Source organism: Staurois parvus, unplaced genomic scaffold (assembly GCF_062004578.1).
Source record: "Staurois parvus isolate SC_StPar_1 unplaced genomic scaffold, SC_StPar_1.0 ptg000135l, whole genome shotgun sequence".
Taxonomy (NCBI): Eukaryota; Metazoa; Chordata; class Amphibia; order Anura; family Ranidae; genus Staurois; species Staurois parvus.
The window spans coordinates 5,024,411-5,037,591 of NW_028317931.1; the positions used below are offsets into that span (position 1 = coordinate 5,024,411).

The following is a 13,181-nucleotide window of genomic DNA, read 5'->3' on the forward strand; positions in this document are numbered from 1 at the left end:
GCTCCTGTCTAAATTGGCCCTAATATGTGTATGTATGAATGGGAGTTAGGGACCTTAGATTGTACACCCCTTGAGGGTTAGGGACTGATGTGAAAGTACAATATATATGTAAAGCACTGCATAAATGGGCAGCACTATACAAGTACCTGAAATAAATAAATATAATACAATACCATTATATTCCATGCTCCATGCTTAGTGGCTTCCCTGCTGCTTACTGAACACAAGAGGTGAGCTGCTCGGCATGGGTGCTATTCAGAAAATGCCTAATGCAAAGTGTTCTTTGATTTGATACAGTAGAGAGGCAAGGCTGTGATGTCATGCTTTCCACCTTGTTCAACCAAAAAATGTTTTGCATTAATTTAGAAAATTCAACGCATTCTCTGAATAGCGACCATGTGGGACCAAGAAGTACGTGGAGATCACTAGAGCAGCAGTGTGCACTTCAATGATTTCCAGCTTCCAGGGGTCTCAGTCCAACATGGGCTAATGTAAGTATGTATAATATAGCCATGCCCCATCATCAAAGTGCTATATACAGACTGGGCTTGGAATGTAGGAACTTTGAAGATCATCACAGTTAGATGAAAGTCCCGTAAAGTGCTTGCACCTTAATAGTATTCACCGCTACAAAGGATTCACCCAGTTGATGTGAAAAAAGTACCATATAGCAGCCAGACAAAAATTACATATTTCATTGGCCTATATTTAAGGGAAATCAGCTTGGCTGTCATGAATTGATATACTTTACATGCTATTAATGACTTTTGGAGCTGTACTCTTACCAGGATTTTCTTACCTGCAATTAAGTATGGTAGATTATGATTGATGTACATGAGACAGTAAGCGCTAGCATTTTTCATGCCTCCAAAAGAATCCCTTTTCAGCTCTTCCCAGGTAGCCTCAGTCACAGAGATATCATTGTACTTGAGCCAGCATTTTCTGGTGTGGCTGTATATATAAGCCCAGTAGTGGCCTACATTAGCCTGCCCTTCGTGAACTAGCACCGCATGGAGTCTGTATGGAACCTGAAACCAAGATAAAAAAGAAAATCTCTCACATGGCAACATTTCTTATACTAATTAAAAATAAAACAGGATCCCAGTTAGGCACAGTATGCCACCAATCCTTACTTGCCTTTTTGAGAGGACCTTGCATACACATTAGCTTCACACAGGGAAGAAAGCACCTTTATTCATTTAAAATTAAAGTGATATTAAAAGGTAAATCTTTCTTTTTTGCTTTTTTTAAATAACAAATATGTTATATGTTTTGCACACAGCAGCCCTGATCCTCCTCTTCTCTGGTCCCCTGCCTGAACTTCTGTCTTCTTCTCTTCTCCGATTGCCCCCACAGCAAGTCACTTGCTATGGGGCACTCACAAGTGCTCACTCCCGAGCCCCAATCTATGTGCCCATAAGGCTGCATTCACACTTGAGCGATTTGTAGCTTGAAGCTCCAAAAACGTTCAAACTTAAAAAATCTATTGTTCTCTATGGTGCCTGCTCACATTTGATCGCACGAACAGGAACCACAGAGAAAAGAATGGGGCTCAGTCCTGCCCCCCCACTCCCTCCTCACTGGCTGTGATTGGCAAAAATGGGAGCCGATAACTCCCACTGCGGTTTCTCAGCCTAAAAGGGCAGCCACTCTGTGCACATCACTGGATCACAATAAATGTTAGGAAGGGCTGCAGGGGAAGATGCATATAGAAGGGTTTTACCTTCATGAACAGAATGTATGGTGTACCTAGGTTACACCCTACATTTATTATTTTGGAGACTTTTCACTTTTATTCATGATTTAGCATTTTTCATGTGCACTCTATTCTATATATTTTGAAGTTTATATGTTCTTTTGTGACGTTTCCGGTTTATGATTTTTTGGTTTAAGGGATATATTATTATTAGCGCAGCACCAAATTATTCTATTTAACAATTTTCCATTGTGGTATTTGGTAGGGTGTTGGCTGCAGGATATAGAGATTGACATTCTGAGCGTGGGAGGACTATATATATATATATATATATATATATATATATATATATATATATATAAATATATATATATATATATATATATATATATATATATATATATATATATAAAAGAGAATCACTTTAAATTGTCACTTGTTTTCTGTTGCAAGGTAATATCACAATGTGCTAGTATGGGCTTCTATCTTCCAGTTACATGGGCTCAAGCCGTTTGAATGGCCAAGCCGCAATGATGATACTCGCGCGCATGGGAGTCACGATCATTGCACAGAGATCTGAAGGGATGACACGGGTATGCTGTCCCTTCAGAGTGCATGCACTGGTGACTTCACCTGCTGCAGACTTATTGCATATCTCATCAACAATGCACATCTAGGAGATATTCCTTGTACCTACAGGTAAGCCTTAATATCAGCTTACCTGTAGGTACAAGTCTACAAGCGGTGTTCACTACAGCTTTAAGTATGCGTCTACTTCAATGATTTCTAGTTTCCATGGGCTTCTGCCGGGTATGGCATATATGTAATTGCATTGGTCCAATGTAACTATGCATAAAATATCCTTACCTGAAAGTTCATATCCTTAACCACTTCCTGTCCGGACACTTTTACCCCCTTCCTGACCGGGGCAATTTTCAGCTTTCAGAGCTATCAGGCTTTGAATGACAATTGCGCGGTCATGCAACACTCTACCCAAATTTTTTAAATAAAATTTTGCAAATAAATAATATTTCATTATAAATCTTTGCCAAAATTTATTCCGTTATCTTTTTAGTAAAAACAAAAATCCAAATTAGTTTATAACCAAAAATTATAATTTTTAAAAACATTTTTATATTTTTTTATTTTATTTTTTTACATACTGTCACCCGAGCAGTACAGTGTCACCATGGTGACACTGTACTACTTGTGGGTGGCGATGAAGATTTTTTTTTTTTTTACACATTGCTTTTACACCCATATAGGATGTAAAAGCAATCATTTCTCTTTCTCTCTGGCTGCATTCTTGCACTCATTGAGAAGTACTGAGTGAGCTGTGATTGGTCACAGCTTGTCACATGGTACAAGGCTGTTGTGAATAGCCTTGTACCATGTGACCTCTGTGATCATTCACAGATTTCCCACGTAGTAAGCAATGACGTCACAAGTGACATCTTGCTTACTACTTTGCATGTGATCACTGATCGGCCAATCAGTGATCACATGATCGGGACCTCGTACAGAGGTCCCGTCCGACGATCGGTGTTTCACTGTGTCCGGAGGACACAGCGGGCACCGGATCGCAGTGCTGCGCGCTCCCAGGGAGCGCGCACAAGCAGGGTGCGTGGAGGCCGTTTATAAACGGCCACCCGACCCTGCACTGCCACCGTCCGGCCGTTTATATGCAACGGCCGGTCGGGAAGTGGTTAATAGTATCAATGCAAATATTAACCACCTACAGTTTTTATGCAACGTTTTTGCAACCAGGAGACACAGTAGATGATTTGTGACTTTGCAGCATCTTTTATCAGTAAAGAAAAACAGATATGGAAGTGGGTCCATCATGTTACTAAAAGAGTCAGCAACAGTAGAAAAATAGAACTTTATCTACGAAAAAAAAACCTATGTAAACTACCGTATTTTTCGCTCCATAAGACGCACCTGACCATAAGACGCACCTAGGTTTTAGAGGTGAAAAACAAGAAAAAAAAATATTCTGAACCAATGGACTGCAGACACAGTACAGGGGATGACCAGAGACTGCGGACACAGTACAGGAGATGACCAGAGACTGCGGACACAGTACAGGAGATGACCAGAGACTGCGGACACAGTACAGGGATGACCAGAGACTGCAGAAACAGTACAGGAGATGACCAGAGACTGCGGACACAGTACAGGAGATGACCAGAGACTGCGGACACAGTACAGGAGATGACCAGAGACTGCAGAAACAGTGCAGGAGATGACCAGAGACTGCGGACACAGTGCAGGAGATGACCAGAGACTGCGGACATAGTACAGGAGATGACCAGAGACTGCGGACATAGTGCAGATGACCAGAGACTGCGGACACAGTACAGGGAATGACCAGAGACTGCGGACACAGTGCAGGAGATGACCAGAGACTGCGGACACAGTACAGGGGATGACCAGAGACTGCGGACACAGTGCAGGAGATGACCAGAGACTGCGGACACAGTACAGGGAATGACCAGAGACTGCGGACAGTGCAGGGAATGACCAGAGACTGCGGACACAGTGCAGGGAATGACCAGAGACTGCGGACACAGTGCAGGGAATGACCAGAGACTGCGGACACAGTGCAGGGAATGACCAGAGACTGCAGACAGTGCAGGGGATGACCAGAGACTGCGGACACAGTGCAGGGAATGACCAGAGACTGCGGACACAGTGCATTGAATGACCAGAGACTGCGGACACAGTGCAGGGAATGACCAGAGACTGCAGACAGTGCAGGGGATGACCAGAGACTGCGGACACAGTGCAGGGAATGACCAGAGACTGCGGACACAGTGCATTGAATGACCAGAGACTGCGGACACAGTGCAGGGAATGACCAGAGACTGCGGACAGTGCAGGGAATGACCAGAGACTGCAGACAGTGCAGGGGATGACCAGAGACTGCGGACACAGTGCAGGGAATGACCAGAGACTGCAGACAGTGCAGGGGATGACCAGAGACTGCGGACACAGTGCAGGGAATGACCAGAGACTGCAGACAGTGCAGGGGATGACCAGAGACTGCGGACACAGTGCAGGGAATGACCAGAGACTGCGGACAGTGCAGGGAATGACCAGAGACTGCGGACAGTGCAGGGAATGACCAGAGACTGCGGACAGTGCAGGGAATGACCAGAGACTGCAGACAGTACAGGGAATGTCCAGAGACTGCAGACAGTGCAGGGGATGACCAGAGACTGCTGACCTTTGGGGAGGGAGGGGGAGCGGTTACCTGAATTTGACAGGTACCCGCTCCCACTTCCGCGGAGTTGCCTTTCCTCTTCTTCCCGGGCCGGCTTCTGTGACAGCCGGGTGCCCACTGCGCAGGTGCGAGAAGCACTTCGCTTTGTGAATGGCCCGGCGCCTTCTGGGACCCTTCATGTGTCCCAGAAGACACCGGATCATTCACAAAGCGCAGCACATGCGCAGTGGGCACCCGGCTGTCACAGAAGCCAGCGCGGGAAGACTGTGCAGCGCTGGAGCGAGGAACAGGTAAGGCCCTGCAGGAGACAACAGCTGAGCGGCCGGCCCGGTATTCTGACATGGTGGTGCAAAAATACCGGACCGGCCGCTTTATATTCGCTCCATAAGACGCACTGATATTTTCCCCCCTTTTTGGGGGGGAAAAAAGTGCGTCTTATGGTGCGAAAAATACGGTAATTTAAAATGAGAGGTCTTACTCCAGTGCCTACAAAGCACACAAACATTACCAGAGTGACTCCACTGACTCAGATTTAGCCATGTACATCAACACAAACTCCAGGGTTACGCAGGGAAAATTCTCAGCTGTTGACACAAAGCTGGACTTCATTCACACATTACCCTGAAGCTGCCCCACCTCTCAAGCTCCTTGTTCAACCAGCTGGAGCATGACACGGGATATTTAAGCTCCTGGACACCAGATTTTAAAGCTGATGTCAGATTGCACACTCACAGCTTGCTATTTCTAGAACATGAAGAACATGGAAAACTATACCACACAAAATAGCGACAACTGTGTGCTGCCTAGTGATCTACACTAACACCGCGACTTAAGGGCCACTTATCCTATTATTAGTACACAGGTAGAAAGTGACATTGCCCCCAGTACAGAATCACTAGGCAGGTTAGACAAAACTGAACAGCCTTTTCCAGGAAATTCTGAGAATCCCTAAAGCCGGCCACAGACCATGAAACCACGGGTTGCAGGAAAGAAAATCACTCGATTCCTCCATCAACACAGTCAGTGTTGATGAGGGAAACCCTCCAGCGGAGCCATTGTGTTCCCCCTGCAGAGGAGAGCCGTCTCTCCCGGCAAACACAGGGATTATTGCTAACAGCTATAATAGCCGCTAGCAATGATCGTATGTCAAATCCAACAGTCAGGCTGTACCAAAGTTGATCGATCACCGTGGATGCATTCAGCCTTCCCATACATGGTTTAAATCTTGGCCGGTCCCCGCTGAATCGCCCGAGATTTGAATGGTCTATGGCCGGTTTAATGCTTGCCATACATGATGCGATTTTCTTTCCTGCAACCACAAGGAGAACACCGTGATTACTGCAAGCAGCTGTAACAGCCACTAGAAATAATCGTATATAAAATCTAACATGCTGGTTGTACCCAAGTCGTATGACGATTGAATAGGGTATCATCAGCAAGCCCTGTTCCTGCTGAACTGGCCGAAATTCAAACCATCTATGGCCGGCTTACCAGAAGCCAAAGTTTGTGGATAGACAGACAAAAGAAAATAAACGCTGACCTTTTGCCGGAGACCACATTAAATCAGCAGCATCATTGGTGACAAATGATGATGATTATGAATGCTACAATGAATATATAAATGGTGGATATCTACAGATAATGGCAATGCCAAATAGATGACAAAAAAGATGTTCTGACTAATGTGGAAGGTAGTGAATAGGACAATAATGCATGAATGGCAACAATTAAATCCCTTTAAATCAAAATCTGCTTTGTGCATAAAGTAGACTATTCAGTATAGCAGCCAATATTTCAGATATGGCAAAACCCCACCAGATCTGGAAGTAGATAAGATACATATTTGTCTTAAAGCTAATCTTCAGGCAATGTTAAACACGAAAAAAACAAACAAAAAAACTATAAAATAATGCATGTATGGTTTCCCTTTAAAAATATAAAAAGAAAAAAAAATCAATAAGGCCCCTTTCACAGGGGCATTCCATTTGTCCGTTTTTTCATCCATCCATTGATGGATGAAAAATGGACATCAATGTATCTCTATGGAAAAACGGAAGTAAATGGATGATCATCCGTTTACATCCGCATCCATTTTTTTTTAAATGGATCAAAGCCCATTTACAAATAATGGAATGAATGAAAAACAGATGGAAACAGACAAACGGTCTGTTTTTGCATTGGTAGTGGATGTGTAAAAACTGAATCCGTTTTTTCTTGGAAAAAAACGTCACTAAACTGATGAAAAAAAAGCGCAACGCCCCTGTAAAAGGACACTTCGTGTATTGCAAGTATACAAGTAGTATTATTTCCTTAGCCTGCATTCACACCTGAACAGAGTGATTTTAAAGTGTTTTTGCAGGCACTTTACAAGCCTTGAGCAAGTGCTTTGTACATGTATCAAATATGTGTTTGTTTCCTTGGGCTGGGAAAAGGAAGGAGAGCAGTTCTGTAGGAGAGGATTCATTTTTTCCAGTTACATTCATTTAATTCAATATGTTGGACTTTCACTTTATTTTGTCTTTTAATAAAAATGGGCTGCCAGGCCATTAAACAAAGTACACACTGACATGTACTCATTTGGAAAACTCATCTACCAGTAGAGCTGAACAACCCCCAGATCACAGTGGATACAAACACAGGACTGAATATGTCCCAAAGAAAAAACACATCACATTTTGGGCATCTTCAGCCTGCGATGCTACAAAAGTGAGCTGGGTTTCACAGAATATTAAATGTAACGAGTGTACAATAAGAAAACACATGGACAAGTACAATTTTTACCTGCATTAGTTCAGGCTCGTTGTAGATGTCATCAATCACTGCTGTTAAGTTGGCAATAGAAACCTTTAAGTCTGAGGAAATAAGCAGCAGACAATTAAATGTTCGTTCTTCGATGGACCTTTGTTTAAGTTAAGTTAAGTTTGTAAATGTTCGTTCTTCGATGGACCTACGCAACATCTCCAAAATACGTCCATTCCTAACCACGGAAACTACTAAGCAACTCATTTACTCCCTTATCATATCACGACTTGACTATTGTAACTCCCTCCTCATCGGCTTACCTCACCGCAGGCTATCCCCGCTTCAGTCTATCCTGAATACTGCGGCCAGACTCATCCACCTTACTAACCGCTCCGTATCCGCCACCCCTCTCTGCCAATCCCTCCACTGGCTTCCCAATGTTCATTGGATAAAATTCAAATTACTAACATTGACGTACAAAGCTGTTCATAACACTGCCCCAAACTACATCACCGACCTGATATCCATCTACCACCCAAAACGTACTCTCCGCTCCTCACAAGACCTCCTACTCTCTAGTTCCCTGGTATCCTCCTCCCATGCCCATCTCCAGGACTTCTCCAGGGCTTCCCCTATCCTCTGGAACTCCCTACCACAATCCATCAGACTTTCACCTACTCTCCTCTCGGCGCTCCCTGAAAACCCATCTCTTCAGGGAAGCCTACCCTGCCCTCAACTAATTGCCGATCTCCTCCACGCCTCCTACCACTCCATCCCCCACAACTATTTCCTCCTGTACTACTATCCTCTCTCTCCTAGATTGTAAGCTCCAAAGAGCAGGGCCCTCTAACCCCTCGTGTATTGTATTGTTACTGTACTGTCTCGTGTACTGTCTCCCATTGTAATGTACAGCGCTGAGCAAACTATTGGCACTATATAAATACTGTATAATAATAGTAATCAGCACCAACAATTTACACAGCACTGTACATATTCAGGGAACTTGCAATCCAAGGTCCCTCTCACACACATATACTAGAGACAATTTTTAAACAAGAGCCAACTAACCTACCAGCATGTCTTTGGAGTGTGGGAGGAAACCAGAGTACCCACAGGAAGCCCAGGGTTTGCAAGCACAGGGAGAGCATGCAAACTCCATGCAGATAGTGCACTCGTTGGGATTTTAACAAAGGACCCCACTGCTGCAGGGCAGAAAGGACTAATCACTAAGTCGCTGCACTGCCCATGTTCTTAGCTTCCTTTATTCAACTAAGCTATTATATTGAGACACATTTAGGAGAACATAACAGAGAAGCACGGTTTTCTGTTTTCACTTTCCACACTTCTACGTTTAACTAGAACAAATCCAAGCAAGTGTGGCTCATTTTAATGACTGGATGAATGACACAGTCATTTAAAAAAACCTTTATATGAGACAGTTTAACTACCTGGACCCGGGAAGGTTTTAACCTATTCATGATCAGCACTGTGCTACTTTAACTGACAGATGCTCAGTCATACAACACTATACCCAAATGAAACTTATACCACTTTTTCACACAAATAGATCTCTTTCTATTGGTTGTATTTGATCACCACTTTATTTTATATAAATGTAAAAATTACCAAAAGAAAAAAACAAAAACTATCATTTTCTACTTTGTTATAAAAAATTCAATAAAAATCAAATGTCCTAATAAATTTAGGGCAAAATGTATTCTTCTACATGTCTTTGGTAAGACAAAAAATCCCAACACAGCTATAAATGCTTTACTTGTAATTGCAGTGATCAGTGACTTATATAGTGTGACTGTGATCGTGTGGCGGGCAATCTGGCGCTAGCAGATACTGGTTGGTAGGGACACTGACTGACATCGTTGGTCACACTAATACAGTGATCAGATATAATACTGTACATTGTAATGACACTGGCTGGGAAGGGATTAACAAAGGGGTTAACTGTGTACATAACAAGTGTAATGTGTGCCAATTTTATTCACAGATATAGCTGATTTGTCTCTCTCCTTTTCAGAGAGAAGAAACAGCTAGATGGCCATTCTGTGTACACAGAATTCTGTGTGTTTGTAAACACAGAATTCTGTGTTGTGATTGGACACAAAATCATTGGCTGAAACCTGCTGACAAACTCGTGCTGTGTCCTACCACAGCACGGGTCAGTAGGGGAGTATGGGTGCCTGTGCCCAAAACCCAGAAGAAAGGTTGTGACGTATTCGTACATCGCCTAGCCTGGCTGTGCCGCCCACCTGCAGTAGATGTGGGTGGGCGGCATACAGGTAATCTACCTAGGCCGTACATGTAATGATAAACAGTTGATCACCACAGATTTGGTGGCTTCAAAGAGATTATTTGCTTAAAAACAGTTTGACTGAACAAACGTAAAAGATTGGATTTGACCAAATGTCACTGGGATTTTTACCAGGGAGTATTGTGTTCTTTCACTATGAAAATGTTTGTATTGACCAAATAGCACAATTGTTTTCTGGGAGACAATTCTCAGTTTATTAGATGCATGACTAGATTAGACAAACTGTTTAAACATTGACAGGGGTGCTTACAATGGTCAACCTTTAACCCAACTATTGCTGTGACTGAATAAAAAGTGTTAGCTGAAAATCAGCTTCAATTTGTTATTCAAGTCCAGTTTCATCTGCTAATGCACCTAACACCACCTTTTCCACAATTTGACAATGCTGCTGTCCAAAGGTGCCTCCATTGATCTTATGACAAGTGTGGAGGCACCCTAGACTGCAAGTGTGTCGCCAAACTAAAGGATAGGTAAGCTGCAAAATATAACATCTTTGTATTTGGGGGGCTAAGAATATGCATGTATCATACATACTAGGGGGGTACAACTGGGGGAATCAATGGTGGAGAAGGATCTGGGGGTTCTGGTAGATCACAAGCTTAATAATGGCATGCAATGCCAAGCTGCGGGTTCTAAAGCAAGCAAAATCTTCTCTTGTATTAAAAAGAGGTATAGACTCCAGAGAAAGAGATATCATTCCTCCCCGGTACAAAACATTAGTAAGACCTCATCTGGAACATGCAGTTCAGTTTTGGGCACCAATTCACAAAAAGAACATTGGGGAACTGGAGAAAGTACAGAGAAGGGAGACCAAACTGATAAGAGGCATGGAGGAGATCAGCTATGAGGAAAGATTAGAGGAACTGAATTTATTCTCTCTTGAGAAGAGAAGATTAAGGGGGGATATGATCACCATGTATAATACATAAGGGGGGATATGATCTCCATGTTTAATACATAAGGGGGGATGTGATCTCCATGTATAATACATAAGGGGGGGATATGATCTCCATGTATAATACATAAGGGGGGATATGATCTCCATGTATAATACATAAGGGGGATATGATCACCATGTATAATACATAAGGGGGGATATGATCTCCATGTATAATACATAAGGGGGGGATATGATCTCCATGTATAATACATAAGGGGGGATATGATCACCATGTATAATACATAAGGGGGGATATAATCTCCATGTATAATACATAAGGGGGGGATATGATCTCCATGTATAATACATAAGGGGGATATGATCTCCATGTATAATACATAAGGGGGATATGATCTCCATGTATAATACATAAGGGGGGATATGATCTCCATGTATAATACATAAGGGGGGGATATGATCTCCATGTATAATACATAAGGGGGATATGATCTCCATGTATAATACATAAGGGGGATATGATCTCCATGTATAATACATAATGGGGGATATGATCTCCATGTATAATACATAAGGGGGGATATGATCTCCATGTATAATACATAAGGGGGGATATTATCTCCATGTATAATACATAAGGGGGGATATGATCACCATGTATAATACATAAGGGGGGATATGATCTCCATGTATAATACATAAGGGGGATATGATCTCCATGTATAATACATAAGGGGGAATATGATCTCCATGTATAATACATAAGGGGGGATATAATCTCCATGTATAATACATAAGGGGGGGATATGATCTCCATGTATAATACATAAGGGGGATATGATCTCCATGTATAATACATAAGGGGGGATATGATCTCCATGTATAATACATAAGGGGGGGATATGATCTCCATGTATAATACATAAGGGGGATATGATCTCCATGTATAATACATAAGGGGGATATGATCTCCATGTATAATACATAATGGGGGATATGATCTCCATGTATAATACATAAGGGGGGATATGATCTCCATGTATAATACATAAGGGGGATATGATCTCCATGTATAATACATAAGGGGGGATATTATCTCCATGTATAATACATAAGGGGGGATATGATCACCATGTATAATACATAAGGGGGGATATGATCTCCATGTATAATACATAAGGGGGATATGATCTCCATGTATAATACATAAGGGGGAATATGATCTCCATGTATAATACATAAGAGGGATATGATCTCCATGTATAAATACATCAGTGGTTCATATAGTGAACTCGGTGTAGTTATTCACCCTGAGGTCATCACAGAGGACAAGGGGGCACTCTTTACGTCTGGAGGAAATGAAATTTAATCTCCAAACACGGAAAGGTTTCTTCACAGTAAGAGCTGTGAAAATGTGGAATAGACTCCCTCAAGAGTTGGTTCTGGCCAGCTCAGTGGATTGCTTTAAAAAAGTCCTGGATTATTTCCTAGATACACAGAATATAACTGGATATTAACATTTATAGGTAAAGTTGATCCAGGGAATATCCAATTGCCTCTCTCGAGAGAGAGAGGGAGCAGGAAGGAATTTTTTTTTCCAGCAGGAGCAAACTGGATCATGCTTTGCTGGGTTGTTTTTTGCCTTCCTCTGGATCAACTGTGGGTAAAGGATTATAACTTTTTTTCTATGGTTGAACTGGATGGACTTGTCTTTTTTCAGCCAGACTAACTATGTAACCATGTAATAATTTAATAAGTGAAAAAGCAAATCCAACATGACTTATATTGTCTGTAAAAGGGAGATCAGTTTTAATGTTGCTACCGTATATTTAAGCTAAGTATCATGCATTACCAGCTAAATCCACCCCAGACAAAGAGTTACCGCCACCCTATTCTTTTGGACCATATGCGTCTAAATATGCAATATTTGATTATTCTCTTCCTCCCCCCCCCTTTAAGCTAAGCATATATATATACTCAAGCTAACAAACCATGTCCCACCTGACCTTCAATGTCTTGTTCCACTTCAGCTCTCCACCTCTGCAAGCACAATTCCACAGAGCGCAGTTCTTCCTTTGAGGCTGAATGGGGAGCTGGGACTTCAATAGATTCCATGAAAAGTTCATCGAAACATTGTATAGAAGAAGATTCACGCTCCAGGACAGGAAGGTGCGATTCATTAATGGCCAGGTGCTCACTGTGCCCATTTGTTAAAGGACTAAAAAGGGAAAATGATCCAGATATATATTCCAATATACATATTCAAAAACAATGACATCTGACATCTCCTAAA

The 13,181-nt window shown here is 42.3% G+C and overlaps 1 protein-coding gene across 3 annotated transcripts in view; it reads right to left on the minus strand.

Annotated features, from left to right (window-relative positions):
* The window catches only part of USP28 (ubiquitin specific peptidase 28), a 143,928-nt gene that overhangs the window by 58,223 nt on the left and 72,524 nt on the right, over positions 1–13,181 (minus strand). For all 3 annotated transcript variants that reach the window (XM_089673084.1, XM_089673083.1, XM_089673082.1), the window contains exons 14-16: positions 12,895–13,106; positions 7,704–7,774; positions 800–1,028 (exon numbers count right to left, since the gene is read on the minus strand). In XM_089673084.1, the coding sequence (XP_089529210.1) occupies positions 800–1,028; positions 7,704–7,774; positions 12,895–13,106 (512 nt within the window). The remainder of the gene's footprint in view (positions 1–799; positions 1,029–7,703; positions 7,775–12,894; positions 13,107–13,181) is intronic.